This window comes from Neovison vison, chromosome 2 (assembly GCF_020171115.1).
Source record: "Neovison vison isolate M4711 chromosome 2, ASM_NN_V1, whole genome shotgun sequence".
Lineage (NCBI taxonomy): Eukaryota > Metazoa > Chordata > Mammalia > Carnivora > Mustelidae > Neogale > Neogale vison.
This window is the reverse complement of record NC_058092.1, coordinates 63,484,928-63,511,495: the sequence shown is the minus strand read 5'-3', so window position 1 is coordinate 63,511,495 and position 26,568 is coordinate 63,484,928. Positions and strand designations below refer to the sequence as shown.

General features: G+C 36.5%; 1 protein-coding gene across 1 annotated transcript; it reads right to left on the bottom strand.

Moving 5' to 3' along the window:
- Window positions 1-265: 265 nt before the first annotated feature.
- Window positions 266-24,766, bottom strand: ACADM (acyl-CoA dehydrogenase medium chain). The gene is made up of 12 exons (XM_044238483.1): window positions 24,634-24,766; window positions 21,684-21,771; window positions 18,729-18,826; window positions 18,530-18,599; window positions 17,843-17,943; window positions 16,753-16,833; window positions 14,765-14,895; window positions 11,299-11,407; window positions 6,636-6,776; window positions 5,956-6,051; window positions 2,653-2,901; window positions 266-1,290 (listed from the first exon to the last, which is right to left on the bottom strand). The coding sequence occupies exons 1-12, from the start codon at window positions 24,661-24,663 to the stop codon at window positions 1,219-1,221; spliced, it is 1,266 nt and encodes a 421-aa protein (XP_044094418.1). The 5' UTR covers window positions 24,664-24,766; the 3' UTR covers window positions 266-1,218.
- Window positions 24,767-26,568: the final 1,802 nt, after the last annotated feature.

Below are 26,568 nucleotides of genomic sequence, written 5' to 3'. Positions count from 1 at the left end.
TTCTCTAGTGTCTTGTTTTTTTCAAGCCCAACTAGTGTCCTTATGATTGTTGTTTTGGGACAGCCTGGGGGGCCAGGATGTGTGACTGGTACCTGAAGTGAGTGTTGCTGGTGGGACTGAGCCCTTAAACCCATGGAATCTGATGCTAATGTCAGAATAGGATTGAACCATAGGATGTCCAGTTGGGTGTCAGAATCAGCAGTTGGTATAACATTTTGTCAGTATTTGATGCTTAAGATAACAAAGAAATATTAAATTCACAAACTTTGTTTCTTACGTGATTTTATTTTTTTGAAATGTTTAATAATATCATCTAGTGAAAAATGAGGAGGTAACTTTACGGAGTTCAAAATCAGAACATGACTTTTTTCCATTACAGTAAATAAATCAAGCATACATTATTACATGAAGTAATAAAACTTCCTGGAAAGAATACAAATATACTAGTAGGCACTCAAAAATTTTATTTCTTTTTATAATGTATGCACATGAAATGAGATTGTATACAACAGACCAAAGCCTACCCAGATACCAGGACTCATATAAAAATATTTTAAGGCAGATTTTATTTATTTCTAAATAAGGCAAGTAAAATGCAGATTTAGAATTAAACAGGTTTTCAGTAACTTCTGGTTATTATATGGTGAGAGAATTATAAACATCAAATTTTTGAGTATTACTGTACAAAACTGAAAACAAATGCTTTCCAAATTGTAGCAAAACAAACTCCCCCCAATACCACTAAGTCTACAAAGACACTATCAAGTTATCTGATGGTATCCAAATCCTATAATGCTTTCTCAATGTAAACTTTGAAACATTCTGAATACTTTTGTAAGCCCATTTTTCAAAGATGTCATTGGAAAAATATTCCAAATATTCCAAATATTCCAGAAGTTCCAAAAGAACTTCTGTTACTTTAAGTGCTTAACGTAACAAAACAAATGTGCTTTTCTAGGTTAATTTAATTCAAGTACAGTAGTACTAAAGAGAACACATAACTTTAATGAAACCTAATCTTTTTGTGAAAAAGCAAGTCATAAAGCTAAACAAAAGCGGAAAACTAGTATTAGAATCGGCTGCATGAGTTTAGTGTAAGAGCACTTATTTTAAAGTTTTAGCAGAAAAAATCTTAAAGCTTGTTCTCTTCTTTGGAGCTTAAACAGTAGGTTGTGTTCTAATCACTCAACAGTTAATCATGTTTCTATAGCTATCTCTTTAATTTTTATACCTGCCAATGTGTTCACGGGCTATAATAAGTCTTTGAATTTGTGCTGTACCTTCATAAATCTGCAAGAAAAAAGAATACATATAGGTGAAATATCTTCAGTACATAAATACTTCAACTTACTCAATATTTTGGACAGTAACATAAGCTCCATTGTAATACCAAATTGAATCAAACCATATATAGGGTCTGTAATCCATAGAGATTCTGAAACCTGATTTTGTGAAACCATGAAACTATAATTCTCTTATAAAGTCATTTACCAAAATTTTGGGAGTACCTTAAAAATAAAAGGATATCAATATTTCAAAAAGTTTGGAAATCTGAAGTTTAATGTTGCTAAAATATTTATCCAACTTTTCTGAACTGTTTTTAGCTAGTTGTCATCTTCAGTTATTTTCCATTTTTACTCTTACACCAGATTTTCTCTCTTGCTGACTAAGGAACAGAGTTTCTAAAGAAAAAAATGCGGGAAGGACTTGGTTTTAACTTAGATATTCCTAAGTAGCCAGTCCTTACTTCCAGTTTAAACATCTACTGCCAGCAATTTGTTATGGTTCATCTTCTCAGATGAACCTCTATCAAATGGTTAATAACACTCTATCACTATCTCTTCCAAGTTGTTTTACTCCCAAATAAGGCTTCAATTGATACAATAGTTGTCGAGAAAGATTCAAAATAAAATAGTTTATTTTAAATGATATGCATACTTTTAGGAGAGCAAGGGGTGGATTATAATTAGGTAGGATGTTAAGATTCAAGATGGTTGATCCAGACATATACTTACATGTCTATACCATTTACTTTGTTAACCTATTCTCTCAGCCATATACTTAAAGGTAACATTCTTCTGTGTTAGTTTTTAAAGCTTTGGTTTATAGCCATCTATGATAGCTTATTATTATTATTATTATTATTTTTTAAAGATTTTATTTTATTTATTTGACAGAGAGAGATCACAAGTAGGCAGAGAGGCAGGCAGAGAGAGAGAGAGAGGAGGAAGCAGGCTCCCTGCTGAGCAGAGAGCCCGATGTGGGACTCGATCCCAGGACCCTGAGATCTGACCTGAGCCGAAGGCAGCGGCTTAACCCACTGAGCCACCCAGGTGCCCGGTAGCTTATTATTTTTTTAAGATTTTATTTATTTATTTAGAGAGAGCACATGGGGGGGGTGCAGAGAGAGAGAGGAAGAGAGAGAATCTCAAGTAGACTCCACACGCTGTGCAGAGCCCAATGTGGGGCTTGATCCCAGGAGCCCAAGATCATGACCTGGGCTGAAATAAAGAGTTGGAAACTTAACTGACTGAGGTACCCAGGCTCCCCTATGATAATTTATTATTTCTAATGGCATAAAATCCCTAAATAATTTGTCATCTGTGAATATTCTTTTACCTAAGAAACAACAAAAATCATTTTTAACCTTACCTGATAGATCTTAGCATCCCTCATTAGTTTTTCTACAGGATATTCTGTATTAAATCCGTTGCCTCCAAAAATCTGCACAGCATCAGCAGCTAACTGATTTGCAATATCTGCAGCAAATGCCTTTGCTATAGAGGCATAGTAGGTATTTCGGCGACCTGAATCAATCTCCCAAGCTGCTCTCTGGTAACTCAATCTAGCTAGTTCAACTTTCATTGCCATTTCAGCCAGCAAAAATGATATTCCTTGGTGCTAGAATTAGAAAGAAAAAAGTTTAAGGATAGTAACTATTTAAAAGTTTTTCTCCTAAAACTTTAACTTTAAAACTAATTTTAGACTTAAAAAAATCACACTCGGTTTCCTCTAATGTTCACATATTCCATAACCACAGTATAAAGATCAAGAACAGAATATTAACATTACTATAGTATTATCTACTAAACTATATACTTTATTTAAATTTGGGCAAGTTTTCCACTAACATCCTTTTCTGTTCAAAGATCCCATCCAGAAATTCAACTGTTATTTCTTCTTAATTTTCCCCAGACTGTTAGATTCTTCAGTTTCTCCTTGTCTTTTATGACCCTGGCACTTCTGAATAATACTGAGAGGTGGGTTTTTTTTTTTTTTTTGTAGAATGTCCCCCAATTTAGGTTTTTGTGATGTTTTCTCTGAGCTGGAATGAAGTTATGTATTTTTGGCAAAAATACCATAAAAATTATACGTATTCTCCTCCTGGGTATCTGCTGGGACCTTTTTTTTTCTTTTTAATGTATATATGTATTTTTAAGTAAACGCTACACCTAGCGTGGGGCTTGAACTCACAACCGCATGCTCAGGAGTTACATGCTCTACTGACTAAGCTAGCCAGAAGCCCCTGCTGGGATTTTTTTTTTTTTTAAGAAAATTATTATAGACACAGTGAAAAATGATGTGATACTTTATCAGATGCTGACAGAGGAAAGGAAAAATAAAGGACAAATAAAAATAAAGGACAAATAAAAAATGCTTCTTATCCCCCCTCTAGAAGTTCATAATCAAAGAGGAGACATAAGACAAACACCTTCAATAAAAGACAGTAAGTATCCTATTAGGTGTACAGCCAAACTATTATAGGATAGAAATATGTTCACCATGTATAAGTAAGTGAAAATTTCAAATATACAGTATGGTTGCAGAAAATATACTCATAGAAAGAAAGAATACAGAGCAAAATGGTCACTGTAATAATGTCTGGACAATGGGATTATGGAGCAGTTTTATTACTTAATTTGCTTATACTGTATCACATAAGTTATTCTCCAATGAACATGGAATGGAACATATGCTTTAAAATAATACACATTAAAGAAAGCCTGTAGGCATTCAGAAATGAGAATACTAAAATTATAAAAAGATGCTTTGTATCATAGGCAACACCAAAATGGGTTTTGAAGACTAAGAGGTTATAAAAACCACACAAGTTATGACAGTGTACAGACTAATATGCACCAAATGTCACATAAAACAAAAACCTGAGCTGTTCAAGTTCATGTATTTACTGTTTTTTAAAATCTCACTATTCCAGAATGTGACAAGTTGCTTGAGAGTAGCATGGTATATATGTCTTAAGAGGAGGCAATTATTAACCAATTTAAATAATTCCTACATAGAACAAGAAGAGTAATATCCTCCCTTATTTCCTTCTGCCTGATTGTGCCCATTCTTCTAAGCCAATGATTCTTTCAAGTTGTTCTGTTTTAGTTTCCCCCCCCCTTTTTTTTTTTAAATAGGTAATACATCTACCAGTTTGAAGTTCAAACTTTCCTTCTTCTATCATCCCTGCCATCTCCAACCCCATTTAATTCCCCTTCCTGGAGGTAACCAGGCTATTTTTTCATCTTCTCAGGGATCTTATAAACACATATAAGCAAATACAGCTACAACCTCTCCCTTTTTTACACATATGTTGGCCTACCATGTTGATGGTTCTTCATTTTGCTTTGCTTATCAATAAAGCTGAGTGCTTTCTATAGTAATATATAAAGAACTTCTTTACACCTTTTTTTTTTTTATAGCTGTAAACTATTCACTGTATGGTGGATCACTATTTTGGTTGTTTCTATATTTGGCAGTTTCTACATAATGCTGAAATGAATAAGCTATAGACATGTCATACTGCACATACAGGAGTAAACCTGAAAGATACATGTGAAATACAGGTGCAGAATAACCACTTTTGATATATAATACCAAAACGTTGTTCGTAAAAGGTATAGTGAATTATATTCCCACTGGCAATAAATAGAAGCCTTTATATCACCACAACTTTGGCAACCTGGTATAAGATACCCATGCTTCTCCTGTGAGATGTTAATGAAAAATTCCCAGTTGAGTCTCACTCAGTTTCTTTTCAGCCCATGCTTTGAGAAATCCTGTTCTAAACATCATCCCTGTAATGTCTCAGAATCTCTGTAATGTCTCTGGCCCATCTATGAGAGTTTCGCCTTTTGGTTTCTCTAACCCAGTCTATAAGCCTTCACTCAGGATTTAATCTTATACAGCTCTATATTATTTCTTAATATTTGTTTTAGGATATGTATCGGATCTCCATAGAAAAGTTAAAGGTTCCTGAGTACAGAGTCTATGTCAAACTTCTTTTCTATTCCCAGAAATAGCTCATGTAATGTGCAAAAGGACAGACTCTTTAAGTGACTAACTGTGTTCAAATCTTGGTTTCATTACGTATTAGGTGAACCTAAAATTTTACATAAAATAAATGAGACCAAGAGTACCCACTCCACAGTAATGTGAAGATTAAATGAGTTAATACATTCAAAACCCCTAGAACAGTGCTTGGAACAGAGAAAGTATCCGATTACTAGTATTTTATATAGTAGGTGTTCAGTTACTATTTGTTGAATGGATGAAATAGAAGTTCATAGTGGAAATGTATTCTAAATGCTAGGAGTTTAAGGTTACCAAAACACAAATTCATAGCCCATATGGTACTTACATTCAAATGAGAGAGTAAGGAGAGACTTATAATAAACAAACACATACAAGATATAATGTTCAGTGGTGTTAAGAACTATGGGGAAAACAAACCCAAGTGGGATTAGTATATAGAGTGTTGGGAGGTTTTGTTCTACAATGGGTGACGAAGATAGATTCGTTAGTAAAACGAATGAGGTAGTGGTATTTGGGGGGAAAGAGGAAAGGTAAAGACAACAGCAAAGGGCCAGTGTGGCTGACAGAAGTCCACTGTAAAAACTCTGAATTTTAATCTGAGTGCTTTGAACACAGCAAGTTCAGTATCAAAATTACCTCTACAAGCAGCTTTCCAAAAGTTTTCCTCTCCAGGGCATATTTGGTAGCTTCATCCAAAGCTCTCTGTGCTAGTCCCACAGCACCAGCTGCTACCTAATATTTTAACATTTACAAAGCATAAGTTCCTGTTGTTTTTAAAACACAGTTCAATGACTATTTGCCTATAATTCTAAGTTAAGGACTATATAAAGAGAAGATGATCTATACCTTTAGGCAACAAAAGAAGGGGTGGGGGAGAACAAGCATTTCAATTTATATTTTTTATGAATTAAATAAAGCATTTGTGAGGCAGAGGATCACAGCCTAGAAAGTCATTCCTTCTGTTCAACAAGGGAAAGCTTCTTAGGGAACTTATTCCTAATGAGTAAGGGAACAGGAAATGAGCACAATCAGCAGGAATGATTGAGTATGGACTGCCTTTCTGTAACAACTTCGCAGTGACTAGAGTAATTCTGTATTTGCTAAAGTAATTTCTGTAACAGGTAATAAGACAGTTGATGAATTCTAAAAAAGAAAAATTATAGTATCTCTCCAACCTTAGATATTAAAAAGGAAATACACACCAAAAAAATAAATAAAAGAGAAATACATACAAAATAGACCACATTAAAATAAAACTACTCAATGTAATAAATAAAAGATCCTCTAAAGATTGTCAAGTCACTGATATTACTTACTGGAGGTCTAGTTTTATCAAAAGCTCCCATTGCAATTTTGAAACCAGCTCCTTCACCAATTAAAACATTTTCTTTAGGCACTCTCACATCCTCAAACACAATTCCTCTTGTATCTGAACATCGCTGACCCATATTCAATTCCTAATAAGGAAAATAGTATATATTAAGGAACACTTTTTGAGCTAGCATGAATTTTTGCTTTAAGCACTGTTTTAGGACTTTCTACAATTATCTAAAAACAGGAGTTAACAAACGATGGGTTGTAATACCTATTTTGTAAAAAAAAAAAACGCTTTATTGGACCACAATCACTACCTATTTGTTTACATATTATCTATGGCTACTTTCTTGCTACAATAACAGAACTGAGTAGTCTGGGACAGAAATCTTGTGGATCTCAAAACCTAAAATAGTTATAAACTGGAAGTTTACAAAACAAGTTTGTCAACCCCTAACTTAAAACAATGTTTCACAAACTTTAAAACCAACAATAGTCTAAAGATCTACATGTACATATTACACTACAAAGGCAAATTTCATGTTTGAAGGCTATCTTTTTTACCACTGATGTCTCGAAAAGCATTTAGCAAACATACTCTGATTCAGGATGCTTAATTTAGCTTAATGAAGCTAGCAAAAAATGTGTCAACTCTTTCTTAAAATTAGGTTTACTGAAGTGGAATTTGCACACAGAAAAATTCACCCTCTTTACATATAAATCTCTAACAGTTTTGACAAATGTATGTGTGGAACCACTACCACAATCAAGATACAGAATACTTCAGCACCCTCCAAAACTCCCTTGTACTTCTTTTAAGTCAACTCCCTTACTTTACTCCCAACCTGAAGCAAGGACTGATCTGACTTCTGTTCATATAATTTTTCTTTTTCCAGAATGTCATGTTAAGTAGAATGATAATACAAGTAATAAGTGCCTTCTGTGTCTAACTTTTCACTTAACAAAGTGCTTTTGAGATCTACCTATATTGCTGCTGCTCAGTAATTTCTTTCTTTTACTGAGTAGTATTCCACTACGGGGATGTACCATATATCCATTATCTATTCAACAGTGATAGACATTACCCTCTCACTCCAGTTTTTAGCAATTATATCAAGTTGCTATAAACATTTGTGTATAGGCCTTTGTTTTCATTTCTCTTGGATAAATACCTAGGAGTGCTGGGTATGTGGTAAGTGCATATTTAATTTTATTATAAACTGCCAAAGTAACTATAGTCCCTCAACTTTTTATTTTGAAAAATTTCGAACAGAAAAGCCATAAGTGTAATGTAACAAATACCTATGTACCCTTTATTTCAATTCACCAATTATCATTTTGTCACATTTGCTTTATTTCTATGTTTTGTGTGTTTAACTAGTAGCATTATTTGCTGGATTATCTGAGAGGAAGTTGCAGATATGGTGACTCTTATCCTTAAGGAAAAAAATTTTAATCTCATTTTTAATCAACATCGAAAGCAGCAAAGAAAATGGGAGCACAGAGCTATAAGTAAACTCTTTAACCTGCTTGCCTTAATAGTATTAGTCTGCTTCTAGGCTTGAAGAAATGGTAACAACCAGATATATAGTTTTACCAAGAAAGAAACCAACATTTCTTTTTTTGGTCTTTTTGTCTTGGTCTTTTATAAATCAGTAACTCAGACCCTCACTCAACATAATGAGAAAACACTGTTTACAAAAATGGTTCACTCTAGCCTGTTTCCCAGACTCACTCCAAACACTAGAACATTTTTAAAAAATATTTTTATTTATTTATTTGACAGAGATCACAAGTAGCGGAGAGGCAGACAGAGAGAGAGGAGGAAGCAGGATCCCTGCTGAGCAATGAGCCTGATGTGGGGCTCGATCCCAGGACCCTGGGATGATGGCCTGAGCAGAAGGCAGAGGCTTTAACCCACTGAACTACCCAGGTGCCCCTAGAACATTTTTTAAAAAAGGTTTATTTTTAAAAAAAGAGAGAGAGCCTGTCCTCCTGTGAGCAAGGGTGGGGGGAAGGGGTAGACAAAGAGGGAGAGAAAGAATCCCAAGCAGAGTACGGAGGTGGTGGGGCTCAATCCTAGGACTCTGACATCATGACCTGAGCTGAAACCAAGACTCTGATGCTCAACTGAGCTACCCAGGCACCTCCAAACACTAAAACATTTAAAACCAAAATGCTTCCTGTACTCCTCTCAAGCCAGATGACATATAAAACACAAAACATTTTTAAAAACATTAAATATCACAAATCTATAAAATGACCATATATTTCAAAAAAAGATTTAAGGAGGTTTAAATATATATAATATAATTATGTTTTTCTCACTAGAAAGTGAGCTCCCCAAAGGCAGGGATTTTTGTCCGTACTGATCCATATGGTATCCCCAATAACAGAATGGTGCCTAGTATATAGGATGAACTCAATAATAAATATTTATTGAATTAGAGATATTTTTTAAGTGAGAAAATTGGGAAAAAAGAGACTGGATTTACTACTAAAAACAGTGTAAGTTGTTAGGTCCTTTGCACTTTCTAGAAATGGCCATAAATTTGGCCTTAAGTTTTCTCTCAACCATCCTTAAAAAGAAAACACAAATAGAATATAAATAAAAACAAACCATTTACTTGGAAGAAACACATCCATTCTTATAACTTATACTTTGTTATACACAACAACCTCACTATAATTACACTGGTGAAGTACAGTCTACCTTTAGTATCTACTCTTAAAAGAGAATATAGAAAAACAGGGTTAGAAGCCACATTGCGGGGGTGCCTGAATGGCTCAGTGGGTTAAGCCTCTGCCTTCAGCTCAGATCATGATCTCAGGGTCCTGGGATCGAGCCTCGCATTGGGTTCTCTGCTCTGGCAGGAAGCCTGTTTCCCCTTCTCTCTCTGCCTGCCTCTCTGACTACTTATGATCTCGATCTCTGTCAAATAAATAAATAAATAAAATGTTTGAAAGGGGGGGAAAAAAAAGAAGCCACATTGGGCAAGTTCCTAGGATACTGTCATAGTGATCTCAACTCTGCCTTTAAGTGTGGAAATCATTTACTTGAATCTCATTTTCAAAATTCAGTGAACAGACTGAAATGTATATTTCAGTGTATATTTCAGTGTATATTTTTCCACCTTTAATATTCTGTGGCCTCAAAGAGAAGTTGCCCCTCTTCCATATTCTAGTAAATGCTTCCATTTTCAAGAGGCTTGAGTACAACAGAAAGATTCTGATGGCTTTTAATAAAACAGGATTACGTAGGGGTGCCTGGGTGGCTCAGTGGGTTAAAGCCTCTGCCTTCGGCTTAGGTCATGATCCCAGGGTCCTGGGATCGAGCCCCGCATCGGGCTCTCTGCTCAGCAGGGAGCCTGCTTCCTCTTCTGACTGCCTCTCTGCCTACTTGTAATCTCTGTCAAATAAATAAATAAAATCTTTAAAAAAAAAAAAAAAAACCAGGATTACGTAACCCTTGGTAACTATTAATAAACTTCCAAAATTTCTCCTTTCCCTTCAATATAGACATCATTTGGTCATCATTAGGTTTTCTTTTTTACAAATTCATTTTGCAGAAAAGAGTTTTACAGTTGTAAAATTAAGTCTCCTCTTCCTAGTTTCAAAGTTATAATCTTAGCTCTCACTAAAATGATTTTAAAGACTTCATTTCTTCCTTCTTTGATTTGTTAAATTTAAAAATTTTCTCTTTAGTCTACTTTAAATATTAGTGCTAAATTATCTCCACACATCCAAATTTCAACAGTTCTCAAATAAGTTACATTATCTTTTCTTATTTAAACAAAATTTCTGCCCTTCCCACATCCAAGGCTCTTTACCATTCCCTTATTTTCCTCAGGCACAGAATTTTCTCTTACTGGTGTTATACGATCTGGGGTATTGTTTTAATCACTACAGTGGGCATAATGCTAATTATCCTACCAAAAAGGCTGCTGTGAGCAAGGGCAAAGAGTGGGAAAATCTTCTGAAATCTAAAACTCTGTTATTGGGCAGGCCACGTAAGTGGCAGCTGCATTTCTGCTTCATTATACCTCACAGCTATTACAGACTGGCACCAGGAACAACCAGTTTTCCAAATCATGAATCATAAGGATTATTCTCAACTTAAAAGGGTGGCTCAGTGGGTTAAGCCGCTGCCTTCGGCTCAGGTCATGATCTCAGGGTCCTGGGATCGAGTCCCGCATCGAGCTCTCTGCTCAGCGGGGAGCCTGCTTCCCTCTCTCTCTCTCTGCCTGCCTCTCCATCTACTCGTGATTTCTCTCTGTCAAATAAATAAATAAATAAATAAATAAAAATCTTTAAAAAAAAAAAAAAACTTCAGCTATAATATATAGACTATTTTACCTGGTAATATCAAAACATAACTTTTAAGGAATGGGTTAAATACGTGATGGGGGTTACAGAGCAAACCTATCTTGATGAGCACAGGGGTGATGTATGGAAGTGTTGAATCACTATGAATCCTGTACACCTGAAACACTATATGTTAACTGGAATTAAAAACTTAAAAGAAAAAAAGGGAAGGAAGCTTTATTTTTATTGCAACTTAGTACAAAGAAAATGTTTTCAATAAAGAAAGCTAAAAGAGTAATTCTGAAATTTAGAGTTAAAATAGTATTTGAGGCCTTAATCACCGATATATACACACTTTACCTTTCTTCCAATCTGCACTCCTGGGGTATCTGCTTCCACAATGAATCCAGTAAAGGCTCTATTAGCAGGAGTCTTTGGATCCGGATCAGAACGAGCCAGTAAGAAATACCTATTACATATATAAAGTGGATATGATGACAATATAGTGACATCAATAGACAACACATGGTGATAGCTATCTCATTTAGTCCTCCCAACAATCCCAATTATTATTCTCCCATTTTACAGATTAAGAAATGAAGAATCAGAGAGGCTCAAAAACTTGCCCAAGTCACATACTTACAATATGGCAAAGCTAGGGTTTTAACCCAGATCTACTTCTTACTTAATATGGTACTTAACTTTTTTTTTAGTAGTCTGAGTTCTTAGTAAAAATTCCTCATATCAAAATTATACAATATAAAAAGAAAAGTATGTTATCATATTGGAAATGGCATTTTTCTCTTCCCAAAACTAGTCTGACTCTTTAAGGGACAAGCTACCTGGAAAAGGACAACAAATAGGGCTGCCTGAGAAAGGAGTAATATATGAAATAAAGATACCTGTATTCTGCCTACTGTCTTCTTTTTGCAGCAAAATCAGTTTGTGTTATAGCTGAATTATTATGAATATTTTCCAGGTTTTCCCTCCAGAATTTATCCCAGAATTGATTTTTTTTTTTTTAAAGATTTTATTTATTTATTTGACAGAGAGAAATCACAAGTAGATGGAGAGGCAGGCAGAGAGAGAGAGAGGGAAGCAGGCTCCCTGCTGAGCAGAGAGCCTGATGCGGGACTCGATCCCAGGACTCTGAGATCATGACCTGAGCCGAAGGCAGCAGCTTAACCCACTGAGCCACCCAGGCGCCCCAGAATTGATTTTTTAAAAAAATTTTTTTAAAGATTTTATTTTTTTATTTGACAGAGATCACAAGTAGGCAGAGAGGCAGGCAGAGAAAGGGGTAAGCAGGCTCCCCGCTGAGCAGAGAGCCTAATGCGGGGCTTGATCCTAGGACCCTGTGATCATGACCTGAGCCAAAGGCAGATGCTTAACCCACGGAGCCACACAGGTGCTCCTCCCAGAATTGATTTTAAAGTGAAACATCAGGTATGTAAAAACATCTAAATGTAACCTATGTTCTAAATAGCCTGACATAGGAGAATTTTTTAAAAATTCCTTAAACAGGGACACCTGGGTGACTCAGTGGGTTTTTACAATTTTTACTTGATAGCAGTAAAAAATAGTAGAAATTATCTTCTAGTTTCTTATATTACCTAATTTATCTTACTACATGAGAATTATACCTAATGAATTCTTAAAATTATGAAAACTTTTTTAGATTTTATTTGTGAGAGAGAGCGAGAGCACATGTGCACAAGCGGGCAGAGTGGCAGACAGAGGTGGAGAGAGAAGGAGGTTCACTGCCGAGCAAGGAGCCTGATGCGGGACTCAATCCCAGGACCCTGGGATCATGACCTGAGCCAAAAGCAGTGGCTTGGTTGACTGAGCCACCCAGGCATCCCAAATTATGAAAACTTCTAATTGCAGTGTTAGATTTCTCTCAACTTGTTAAATTTTAATAGTTCCTTCATTTTTCTATTACTTTCTGTTATCATGATAACTTACTTAAAGATAATCATCCAGCCCTCCTTAATACTGGACAGTGATAAAGGGGTTGATAGGTACTATTTAAAATAAATGATTTCCTTGGGGCGCCTGGGTGGCTCAGTAGGTTAAAGCCTCTGCCTCCGGATCAGGTCATGGTCCCAGAGTCCTGGGATCGAGTCCTGCATCCGGCTTTCTGCTCAGCGGGGAGCCTGCTTCCTCCTCTCTCTCTCTGCCTACTTGTAATCTCTGCCTGTCAAATAAATAAATAAAATCTTTAAATAAATAAATAAATAAATAAATTCCTGGTAGGCTCATTCCCAGGAATAATGCTTTACCTGCTAGAGAACTGCGCTACAGAGCACACACATATACTGAATCAGAATTTTTGCAGACAAGAAAGAACAGCCCATTTAGTTCATTATTCCAATCACCAGCGACCCCTTATCCTAAGAAGTCTCTATCTATATACTTGCAGTGATGGGTAAAAACATTATTTCCCATGACAACTCAACAACATTGGTTAGCACTGTTGTTGGAAAGCTTGTTTTTATGTCTACAGTTTTCTAACTTTATTTCTTAAGATTTTTATTTATTTATTTGACAGAGAGAGACATAGCGAGAGAGGGAACCCAAACAGGGGGAGTTAGAGGGGGAGAAGCAGGCTTCCTGCTGAGCAGGGGGCCTGATGCAGGGCTCAATCCCAGAAGCCTAGGATCATGACCTGCGCGGAAGAGAGATGCTTAACAACGGAGCCACCCAGACGCCCCATTTTTCTAACTTTGACCCATTAATTCCACTGGCTTCCTGAAGCAAATGTACAACACTGCTCTTTATTCTGTGTGATGTTATTCCAAAACTTTCAAAATTCTTCTAAACTAACTTAATTCCTTTACTCTTACGGGACATGTTTCCTAGACTCTTCCTAATGAGGGATACTTGCTTCTTAACTTATTCCATTTTGTCAATGCAAGTCTTAAAATGTATCATACAGAACTATTACCACTTTTTCCCTCATTTGTGTTGTATTTCTATCATTTCAGCCAGAAATTACATTACCTTCTTAGACATCAGTGTTGATTCCTACTAAATCTACAGGTATCCATTTTACTGTCATCTTTTTTCCACAAATAATGGTATAAATAGGTTCGTCAATGTTTTGACTTATGCAGGTGATTTTATAATCCTTTGTTGAACTCCACGTCATTGTTTTTAGACCTATACACTTTGACCTTTAGATTTTACTAAAGTAACATTCCGTCTTTTCTAAAAGATAATCTGAGTTTTAAGACTGTCTTCGCCTGTTGTTCAGAATCAGAGAAGTGTACTACAGCAATGGCTTTCCTTTTTCCACAGTCTTCAGAGAATAGTTCCAAGGAGATGCTAGTATAGCCAGTGAAGATATTAAGCCACGTAGATGGATTCACATTCAACCAGAGCAGGTGTTTTTGTTTTATTTTCTTTTACAAATTAAACTTCTGAAGAGTGAGGTTGAAGAAATAATTCAGGGCTTAAAAATAGTTTTTAAAAATAATTGAACTATTTATGATCTTTTATGGACATTCCAGTTCCATGAATAAAACTTACTTTTTCTAAATATTTTATTTATTTATTTGACAGAGAGAGAGAGACCGTGAGTGAGTGCATAAGCAGGGAGAGCAGGAGAGGGAGCAGCAGGCTCCCCACTAAGCAGGGCGCCACAGCTGGATACCAGGACCCTGGGATCACAACCTGAGCCAGAGGCAGGTGCTTAACCCACTGACCCACCCCAGGCACCCCTAAAACTTACCTTAATTGTGGTGCTTTAAAATAAAGGAGAGAGAGAAGGTTCTTATATGAAGTAATTAACAAGCAATATATAGAGGTGTTTTAAACAACATACCAATTAGCTTTTCCTCCATTGGTTATCCACATCTTCTGACCATTAATAATATATTCATCTCCTTTCCTTTCTGCTTTGGTTTTTATACCAGCTACATCAGAGCCAGCTACAGGTTCTGTTACGCAGTAAGCCTTAAATATATAGAAGCAATAAAAATAATTTAAATTTAATTATTAAATTATGAATGTTTAGAACCAGTAGTGTATTTTATTTTTGAAGCCAGAATTTTAAATATTTTTAAAGACCTAAAAATAAAATATTCTCAGAGAATCAAATAAACTGCTCAAATGTAGCAACATTAATATATAACTTAAAACTAGATATAGGATATCAATAAACCATATAAATCAAAATGTTAGATAACGTCAAGTTAATTCATTCACATGTAATCATTCATTCAAATGTTTCTTTAGTATCTACTATGTACCAGGTTATGAATCAGGAGATGGAAAAACTAGAGATAAAAGACCAGTCTTCAAGATTTCCACAATGAGATGAATACTAACTATATTGTAATTACATATCTAAGTACTACAGTCATACACAATAATCTTGTGAAACTAGTTTAGCTTTAAGGTGTCAGGAAAAGCTTTCCAAAGGTGATGCTCACATCAAGTCTCAAAAAGGAAAAGGTATTCTTTGGGGATGAAGAAGGAATGTGTATTCCACGCAGAATAACAAATGCAAATGATATTGAGATAAATGCAGGGTTACCCAGAGTTTGTAATTGCAAAGTAGCAGAGTCCCATAACATGTAAATTCTATGCATGTAAGGGAATTGACTATTTTCATTTTCACCCTTGATTTCATATTCTGGGTACATTTACTGCCATTATGTACTAGCAGGGGAAAAGTGTATAGTAAACCTTTATTAATTCAGAAGTTAGAATAACATAGGGACTACACTAAACTTACTTTTATATATACTGAAGTATTGATAACACACAAAACAGCCAAAAAATATTTAAAATACTTGAACTATTTTTAACATGTTTATCTTAGAAATACATATTTATAAACAATAATTATAAATATTCTTATCAGTGCATTAATGAAGGTTCTCCTAAGCAACTCTATGCTAAAATTTTTTTAGCTTATTTCTAGTATTATATAGGATACAGAAAAACAATCTAAATGTGTCAATTTTAGACAATATTGAGAACTAGCCTACTAAACTCTGATTTAAGAGTTACCAATTAATTAAAAAATCTATATACATGTTTTTATTAAGCAGTTTGCCTAAAACTAAGGTACCTGAAAAGAGAAACCTTGATTCTTAACTTTCTAGTCTTTCAGACCTATTTTCACAATTATTTCACAACTGTTAACAATTTACTATATTTTGGTATCACAATCACACCCTAAATTGAAATTTGTTCAGCCTATAAACAAAATTCAAAATCCTTATGTAAAAACACTTTCAGAATAGGTCCTCAGTGTGTGTGTGTGTGTATATATGAAGAAATATCTTTTTTTTTTTTTAAGTAGGCTCCACGCACAGTGTGGGGCTTGAACTCATGATCCTGTGATCAAGAGTCACCTGTTCCACTGAATGAGCCAGGTGGGGGCCCCTATAACTATCTTTTAAAAATCCAATTTAAATATTTGTTGAGTAGTGCTCAGGGAATTAATAAAATCTACATTCTTTCCAAACCACTTGCTCAACAAATAGAGTAACTTTTCAGTCACGTTAATTTCTTCGTAGTTCAAAAGACTATTAGTTCAAACACCTACTGTCATACATTCAGTCTGAACTTCCTGACACACTCACTCAGGTCCTGAACTGCAGAGTGCTCCATTAAACAGCAAGTATTTCTTTCTTGGCAATAAGCTAGGAGATTATGACACTTGTCTTGTACCCTAGAAACACCATTATACCTAAATGTGTTGCTAACTTTTGTCTTCATGTGTTACAATCCAGTGTACACATATGTACTGGAAAGTAGAAATAGCACCCTTGTTCCCAAGCAGCAGCTGCACATACTCACACACATCAGTGGCGCCTCAGTGAGCCTCCCCAAATACTTCTTTTGTTGTTGGTCATTTCCAGCAATAAGAAGAGGCATTTGCTACCAAAGAAACGTGACATTGAAAAAAAGCAAGATATTTTATTAGGTATGTAAACTCAGAGATACTATAATTCAAAACGAGAGTACTAATTTCTCCCAAGGGATAAGTCCAAAGAACTGGCTAGCTTTTATTCTTCAAGAGAGCTAAAACCAAGAGGAAATAAATCTGTGAATCTAGTATTTTCAAAAATTAAGTTATATTGGGCTTGTTGGTAATATGTAAAAATCCACTGTAGTAACATACACAAAGAATTGAATTTGGGATAAATAATGTGTTACATATGATCAGACATCTTAAGAACTGCTCACTAAATTCAGCACTGCCAGCAGTGGCAGCAAGCCTTCCTGATCCTTCTCTCCAGAATGCTAGTCTTTGGCCCTGTCCTTACCTAAGAATTGCCACTGACAGAGCAGCCAAAGCAGACAGTTTCCCTACAAGGACAGCTAGGACTCCAATTACTGGGGACAACAGGAACAGAATGATCAACTTATGCAGTAATAACTCTAGGTTTCACTGCACAATCTTGTGTTCCTTTTATTCACTTATTTTTAGAAGATTTTATTTATTTGACAGATAGAGTGCATAAGCAGAGGAGAGCAGCACGCAGAGGGAGAAGCAGGTTCCCCGCTGAGCAGGGAGCCTGATGTGATGCCTGGCTGGATCCCAGGACTCTGGGATCATGACCAGAGCCCAACTGATCCATCCAGGTGCCCCTCCTGTATTCTTTTTTTTTTTTTTTTTTTTAAGATTTTATTTATTTGATCACAAGTAGGCAGAAAAGCAGGCAGAAGAGAGAGGGGGAAGCAGGTTCCCCGCTGAGCAGAGAGCCTGATGCGGGGCTCGATCCCAGGACTCTGGGATCATGACCTGATCTGAAGGCAGAGGCTTTAACCCACTGAGCCACCCAGATGCCCCTCCTGTATTCCTTTTAAAGAAAATTGTGTCGGCCAACTAACCTAACCTAGCAGAATGATTTCACTTAGGCAATTAATTTTCTAAGAAACTTACCCCCAAAGAATTTGCTTCAATAGCAGTCTGAACCCCTGTGCATCCATAAGCCAATTCTTCAGTAATTAAACAAGCATCAAAAATTCCAAGTCCAAGACCTCCTATAGAATCAAAATATTTAAGACCCATTATAATATGTAGTAGATCTTATTAGAAATAAAGGTGAACTATTTTAATTACCAATAAACTAAAAAAATTTTCTAGTTAGCACAGTAACAAATTAGACTTCTCCAAAATAGTTTTAAATATTTCAAAAAATTTTCTATTTGTAATCTGGACCTGCATTCCTGTTTCAACTTGATTTTGTAAAAATTTGATTCAACTGTGCTAAAACTTTGACTCTTTCACCCGAAGGAGTGACTATCTCATAGAAAAAAGTCTGAACAAAATGTAAAATCAAAGGTAGAACCAAAATGCAACAAACTGACTAACTCTAAAGAGAAATTTCCAGAGTCTAGGATGAAGTTAAGGTTGAAGTGAGTTATAAAGGAAAAATGCCTTGAAGTATTAATACAACGTTTCTCAAAACAGGCAAATACTGAAGTCTGAACAAAGATAAAGGTAGAAAGTCATTTATCATAAATGACTTAAGATAAATGGCAGTTAATATTTGAAAGAATGAGTAGAGTTTTACCACTTTCCCTGTTCATATGCATTATAAGGATTAAAAATGTGAAGAAAACTTACCATAACTCTCTGGAATGTGTGTATTCATTAAGCCAAGTTCCCATGCTCTTTTAATTAAGGGGACAGGGTACTAAAAGGAAAGATAAAGGTAAAAAAGACCTTTTAAAAAAACAATTATATTAAAAATCTACATAGTTCAATTATATAATCTTAAGAAAAATGTAAACAACTTTTTTCTCCTTAAAATGCATATACCTACCTCTCCACTTTTATCGTATTCTGCAGCAACTGGGATTATTTCTTCCCTGGCAAATTTACGAGCAGTAGCTTGAAACTCTTTTTGCTGTTCAGTGAGCTCTAAGAGTAAATCATTTTAAAAAATATTAAAACAAGATAATGAGCTGAGGAAAAAAGTCCTATGAACTCAGTGTGTGATAATTTATAATGGAGTCTTTAACTCTTGATTAACCAGAAAAGCCCACAAAGACCACAGCACACTTTTTGGACTAGAAAGATTTCACTATATAATATAAATAAACCTATGTCAATACAAGTACAAAAGGACGTAGGTAAGATTTCTATCTTTTACAAATGAGTAACAGACATAAATTTTTTTTCTCTTCTAATTGGTGAGCATTAAAAAAAAAATTGTTTTTATTTGTTTTTAGTTCCTAAGCAGATTTATCAAATGTTTAGTAATCCTGAGATGAAACTAAACATAAGATACTCCCTGATCTCAAGAATCAGTCCAACCAGGGAGATGAGACATGCTCGGTGACCACAAACCAATAAAACTTGTTCCATATAAGCTATATCAGTTATATATAAATTCCATATAACTTGTATCATATAAGAATACCAATATGTGGGATGCCTGGGTGGCTCACTAAGTTAAACATCCGCCTTCGGCTCAGGTCATAATCTGGGAGTGCTGGAATCGAGCCCTGCATGAAGCCCTGCATGGAGCTCCCTGCTAGGTGGAGGGAGCTTCTTCTCTCTCAAATAAATAAAATATAAAAAAAAAAAAAAAAAAAAAAAGAAAATTTTTAAAAAGACTACCAATACTACAATTTCACTCTTCCTTTAAACTCAGATAATTTAATGTTATAAATTAGCACAAAGCAACTGGTAAAAGTGGTGGGAGGGTTTCTCAAAAGTTAACAGTAAGACAGAACTCTAATTCAACTGCAAAAAAGATGAGATTCTGTTGTTATAAAACTAATGAAATGAATGTGGTGATTGGACTAAGGACAGGAGCTGACCATTTGGATTTTTTCAAATCCACACTATCATAGGGTTTTAATGTGGTTGTGTCAAATATCAAAGGATAGATAAAATTTAAAAGAGATATAGGGTATTTCAGGTAAGAACAATAAGAACAAAAACAAAGAGATAAGAATGAGCCAGCATATTCAAGACTACAATAATCATTTTGTATAGGGATATGAGAAATAAAATGTAAAAGACATGAGAACTTTGGTGTTGGATCAAATAGCCTAAAATCAAATCTTTCATTTTATAGATAAGGACACAAAAGCTCAGAATGAGGACATGATAGCCTCACTGTCTTACCATGAATTAGCAGTAAAAGTATACTTCAGAGTTTCAGTCACTGTTCTCTATATCACAATTACTTCTAATATTGGAATCATCAGATACCAAGGTTGTGGTTGAGTAAAGGACAGGGAAGGCAGGGACCTAGTTTCTAGTATTTATTGAGAACCTACTTAAATCTGGTCACTGTGTACTACGGATTTACATATGTAGTACATTAACCTTCAGATAAATCCCATGTTGTAGATATCATCTCCATTTTAGAAAGAGTCAGATACAACTGACCACAGATGTTATCCCTGGTCCTTAAGTTTAATGATCTCACTCCTCAACACCTGTATCTATCCCATCTTGTTACTCAACAAACCACCAGATTTCTCCAGCTGTTTTTTTTTTTTTTTAAGATTTTATTTATTTATTTGACAGAGAGAGATCACAAGTAGACAAAGAGGCAGGCAGAGAGAGAGGGGGAAGCAGGCTCCCCACTGAGCAGAGAGCCCAACTCAAGACTCAATCCCAGGACCCTGAGATCATGACCTGAGCCGAAGGCAATGGCTTAACCCACTGAGCCATCCAGGCGCCCTCTCCAGCTGGTTTCTTACTACTAAATATGAATTTGTAAGTGACAAACTGAAACAAAATAGCAATGATACCTATGTTAATAACACAGTAAGAGAAAATCCAAACAAACTGAAACAAAATAGCAATGATACCTATGTTAATAACACAGTAAGAGAAAATCCAATGCCCCAAGTTGCTATCCTCACATGGCCTGAAATTTCCCATTTAATTCTCTTTCAAAAACTATAAAGAAGCTAACAATCTTAAAACATAAAATGAAAACCAAATATGAAACCCTGGTGAGCTCTGAGCTTATCATTTGTATCGAGGTATGAGTTAATTATCTGAGCTGCCTTGTAATTATTTTCTGAGACCAAGAAACCAGAGAAAATGGATTTTTAACTAAAAAAAGGTAATTTTAAAGCAAGCAGCACTTTAGGAGGTGATGGATGCTAAAAATAGGGATTATTATTTCAATTTTTTTTTCCAGGATCTGCATTTTAGAGAGCAACAGGTGTGCTTGCTTCAGCAGCACATATACTAAAATAGAGAGCAAAGGGAAAGGGAGATCTTATGCCTTTTCCTTCCCAAACCACATGACTCTCTCATCCCAGGACTTTAAATCCATCCATTAGCAACAAAACTGCAGTTCAGATATATTAGGGTCAAAACAGGCTTTGGCTTCTTAGCAGGTTCCTAGCACTATGTATCTAAGTGTTCAAAACATATCTTTTGCATTCGAATTTCTAACTTGAAGACTGTACCTATCAGTAAATTTGTAAATTTGTCAATTTGTAAATTTACCTATCAGTAAATCAGTAAATCAGTTATCTTAGGGTTACATATTTAGGAAAAAGGGCACAGATATTTATGTCTGCTTCTAACACAGGTCTCTACACAGAATATTATGCTGAAAAAAAAAAAGAGGTCAGGAAGAATGGGTGTGACTGGAAATCTGTGGATGGTGATTGGTTCTATTTATTGACAGACAATACTAAGATGATATACAAATATATTCCAGACAGATACATATACAATGCAATAAAAATGCACATATATAACAAGTATGTTTAAAGTCAAAAGACAGAACAAAACATACCAAAATTAAATCCCAATTTTGGTTCATGCTGTAGGGCAGCTTTTATATGTTGTGATCGCCAGTCAAAACGAGAAACACTTTTTAGGACCTGTAAAGGATAATTTTATTAAAATAAATTTGATAAATTAAACATCAAATAAGAGAATACTGGCAATTACAAGTGAGTACAGCTACTTGTTTAACTATACTCAAGAGCATAGTTTTTTAAGTCATTACTTAAAGGCCTTCATTAAATAAATAAGCCAAGTATTAGATGTGTGAACACTTACTACAAAAGAAATTTTTTTAAGAACAATGAAAATAACACTGATCAGCAGTATTTGTACTACTCAAGTGGAGTATCTCAGAGGCAAACAATATTCAGGGGTATTAGCAGACACAGGACTGCTATCCTGGAAATCTCACAAGCTTTAGGTCATTTGTGATTGAGAAGCTGGGGTGGGACAAAAATAGGACGGAATAGTACTGTGTTCAAGAGTTCCCCAGTCTATCAACTTTGATACTCGGTCCGGTGAGCCTCACAGGTATGCCTCTGGGAATCTTCCCCTTGGAGGATTCCATTTTCTAAGATAGCTCACTTTATTCAACAAAACAAATTAGACTAAAACTATATTCTATATTTTCTGCTGTTGTCTATAGGCATTCTTAGAATATTCTAAGGCAGCGGTCAGCACACTATGGCAGCCACCGGATTTGTAAATAAAATTTTATTAGAACAACATATTGTCTATTGCTGCTTTTCCAGCAGAGTTGTACAGTTATCAGAAACCATGCGGTCCACAAACCTGAAAATATTTACTGTCCCTTTACAAAAACGTTTGCCAACCCTGTTCTAAACTATTGCTATGCTACATTTCTTAATGTCTGCAATATACTATTTCTTTTAAAATATGTATAAAAAAGTATCAGATATATATATTGTTCCTTTGCAGTCCATTTTTATACTCATGACAATTTAATGTACACAAAAATAACCATTTGCATTTATTAAAGTTAATGGAAACCATACCGTAATTCCTTCCTGAAAATGTTTGAGGACAGCAAAACATAGTTTACACTTCAAAGGATTTGATGGAAATATCCCTATGCAATTCTAATATTCCAAAGAAAAGAGAAACCGAACAATATACTTATGTTTGAAACATAAGTATACACATGTTGCTTATGTTTCTTGAAAACTGTAAAAAGAAACTGTCCATTTTGTAGGTGACAACTTCAGCTTATACAGAGAATCACCTACATTTGAAGTGACAATAAAGATTGTCAAGTTTTTTTTTAGTATTTATTTTTCAAAAAGATTTTATTTATTTATTTGACAGAGAGAGATCACAAGTAGGCAAAGAGGTAGGGAGAGAGAGAGGGAATCAGGGTCCCTGCTGAGCAGAGAGTCCAATGCAGGCCTCAATCCCAGGACCCTGAGATCATGACCTGAGCCAAAGGCAGAGGTTTAACCCACTGAGCCATCTAGGTGACCCAAGATTGTCAAATATTTTAAATAGCTCTTTCAAAATAACACTTTATAATTTGGGGGCAAAAAAACTACAGAGCATGAAAATTCACATTTTCTTTGCAATTTTCATTAAATTTACTTTGGAAGTAAAGTATGGTTTCTCTAATCCTTACTGTTCAGTCATCACAGACCAAACCTATACTTGTTTACAGTCACATTCCACGTATTAATTCACTGAATCTCCAAGTCAAGCCTAGGATTAAGGCACTACTTTTATTCCTATTTTGCATACGAAGAAACTGAGACTCAGAAAGTTCAAATGGAACCAGGATTCCAACATTTACTATAGAGAATCCATACCATCAACCACCCTGCTATACTGCTCTTTCAATTTAAGTCTCCTAATTGGTTATTACACTGAATAAAGAAAAACGCCATCCCACAAAAATCAGACCAAATCAACTCGGCTCTTCTAAATGTGTGTTTAGATATCAGTGCACAAAAATCAAAACTTACAAAACAGGTAAAATAGTCTGCTTTAAATAGGGAATTATTAGTGGATTTAAAATCATTTATAAAAAGTTTACGTATTATTTTTCAGGAATATGTTATATAAAACAAAATACAAAAGTAGCTACAGCCAGGGAACAATCCCCATCTATCTGCTAATTACATATAATGTTAGCCATTTAGAGAGGGGCGTCAGTGGACACAGAATATAGAAGCTCTAGACTGTTTGGATTTAGGATGGTTTAACTACATTGCACAAGTATTTCCCAGAGCCTGCGGCAATTACAATCTTAACACGATTATAAATGACATTTAAATTGCAGTTTTGTGTTTATGTATCAATAATATTTAAGGTATAGAGCATCTACTGAGACAAATTAGAATCTGTGAGCCACAACACTAGAATAGACAAGCTTCGAGCAAAATTCTGCGGTAGGTTCTTATTTTTACTTTGTAATGTACGGAACAGAAGCGTTCTCTTCCACAGTCCAAAACCAAAGAGTATTAAACATATTAAGTATCCCAAGAAGAGGCTGCTTCGTTTTCCTTTTCCCGGTGACTTTGCAGCCGCCCAAGACAAGAACGTCTGAAATCTACACTTTCTAGCATTATCAAATGCACGATGAAATTTACTTTTATGATTTCTTCTTGGACTAGAGATAGCAAGCCATAGAGTTTTCTCAAAAATATACTGCAAAAACAAGGCCTTTGCTCTTTCTGAGATCCCCGCCCAGTTCAGAGACAGGTTCACGTACGGGACAGGGTGAGATTCCTGGGGTAAATATTTGGAAAGTTCCCCCGGCCAGAGAGAGGGAGAAAAAAAAAAAAGGACATTCTGAAAGTGAACAGCGCCTATATTAGTCCGAGGGAGTCCCTCCTCCCCCCACCCCGGGAAGGCACCTATTTTCCTCCCAGGCTTCCCTCCCTCCCACCCCTTCCAAACACCACAACCTCCATTTCCCAACCCCACCGACCCTTGCTCTCTCTCACCCTGCAGCTACGCCTAAACACCGCAGCCATGTTGACTCTCCGTCCGGCTACTCAAACGCTAACTCAGTCCGCGGCGATGACACTGCTAGGGTCGTCCCCCGCCCGGGGCGCTTGACCCGTCTGGCCCCGCCTTCACCCCGCCCACCGGCGTTGCTGTGGGTGCGGAGGGAGGGGAGCGGATTGCACAGAAAAGGGGGCGGAAGGGGAAGAGGAGAGGGGGGAGGAGTTGCGGGCGCGCCGTGCTGGACGCCTGAGGCGCTGCGTCCGTACGACCTTGGGCAAGAGGCAGAAGGGTGTTTGATGATCTCCTGGGGCCTAATGGGTCGCGAGGGGTGGTCCACGAAAAGGCTTCGTTTCCCTCGAGCCCTGAGTTCAGACAACGAGACCTCTCGGGGCGGGGCGGGGGGCGGTAGCGAAGGGTCACGCTGAGAGGGACCCGGGATTCGCGTTCCGTGGCCGGAGTCCGCTGGCGGCGCGGGGCCCACCAGAATCTGGGTGAGAGGGCACGGCAAGCGACCTCTGCGCGGTGTGTGCCCACGCCTGGCGGAAAGATTCCTCCCTGGCCGGCAGCCTTGACCTTTGTCCCGGAAACCGGTTGGACCCACATCGTTTGTGCTCTAAGGAGTCCAAGAGCACTTTATTGTCAGACTCTGGTCCAAAGACTATAAAGGATGGACTGTACTTCAGAGAACAGGGGAATTGAACCATTTAGGTAAAACTGACCTTTTCTAATATTCCCGAGGCTATTTATTACTACCCACGTGCGTGGGTGCGCAGTGTTCTTGAAAATAAGATGCGCCTATTTAAAGCTCCTGGTTCAGCGAATGAATGTTGGAAGTGAGGTCCACGTGAAGAATTCTACTTAAAGTCACCTTCTCATCCAGTTAGACCCTGAGTTACAGTGCTGGGGGCTCTATAAAGCTCTACAGGTTTGGCTAGCTTTTTTGTGGAAGCTAGTAAGACCCCCAGTGCAAGGGGAGTGTAAATGTTCCCCGTAATTACCAGGGCTTTTCTTTCTTCCTTCCATCCCTTCTTCCTCCCTCCCTCCCTTTCTTTCTCTTTTTAAATATTTTTATTTTTTTCTGACAGCATAAGCAGGGGGAGCGACAGGGAGAGGGAGAAGCTGGCAGAGCCGGATATGAGGCTCAATCCCAGGATCCGGGATCATGTCTCCAGCTGGAGGCAGAGGCTTAACCTTAACCCACTGAGCCACCCAGGTACCCCAGGACTTTTCATTTTTATTGCTACCATCCTACTTTAGGCTCTCCTCACTACTAAAATCTTGTTAACTTGCTAAATAATTCTTTTGCCTGGGGAAGACCAGCCATAATCTCATTCTAATTTAGCTTTTTAATTCCTATATCCTGTTATTGTAGTCTCCTACAGGAACCTTCCACTTTGTCCTCTGGGAATTTATAATGTATTTGTTGAGACTGGGCACAAAACAGAATGTTAATTATTGTGCTAAATTCAAAATTGAAGTACCAGGGAAATTCAGAAAAGAGAGAACACTTCTACATAACTACAGCTGTACATCTCCTGTGAGGACATTGTGCTATATAACTACAAAACTTGTAACACATTTAAGAAAAGGAACTATTATTCTCTAATGTCAATATCTGGATTTCCCCAGTAGTCCCTTAAATGCCTTTTTTTTTTTTTTAAGATTTTATTTATTTATTTGACAGAGATCACAAGTAGGGAGAGAGGGAGGCGGAGAGAGAGGGAGAAGCAGGCCCCCCACTGAGCAGAGAGCCCAATAGGGGGCTCCATCCCAGGACCCTGAGATCATGACCTGAGCTGAAGGCAGAGGCTTTAATCCACTGAGCCACCCAAGCACCCCCACTAAATGCCTTTTGTATGTAGTTTGTTTTTGAACTAGGGTCCTATCAATAATTATGTATTGCAGTTGGGTTTTCACTTTCTTTGGTCTCT

Coding starts and splice junctions, on each gene's coding strand:
- ACADM (XM_044238483.1), bottom strand. CDS start 24,663: ATGGCTGCGGTGTTTAGGCGTAGCTGCAGG. Junction 16,834..17,842: donor TTGAAGCAAATTCTTTGGGG/GTAAGTTTCTTA, acceptor TTTCTTTGGTAG/CAAATGCCTCTTCTTATTGC. Junction 11,408..14,764: donor AATGGAGGAAAAGCTAATTG/GTATGTTGTTTA, acceptor TATATGTAATAG/GTATTTCTTACTGGCTCGTT.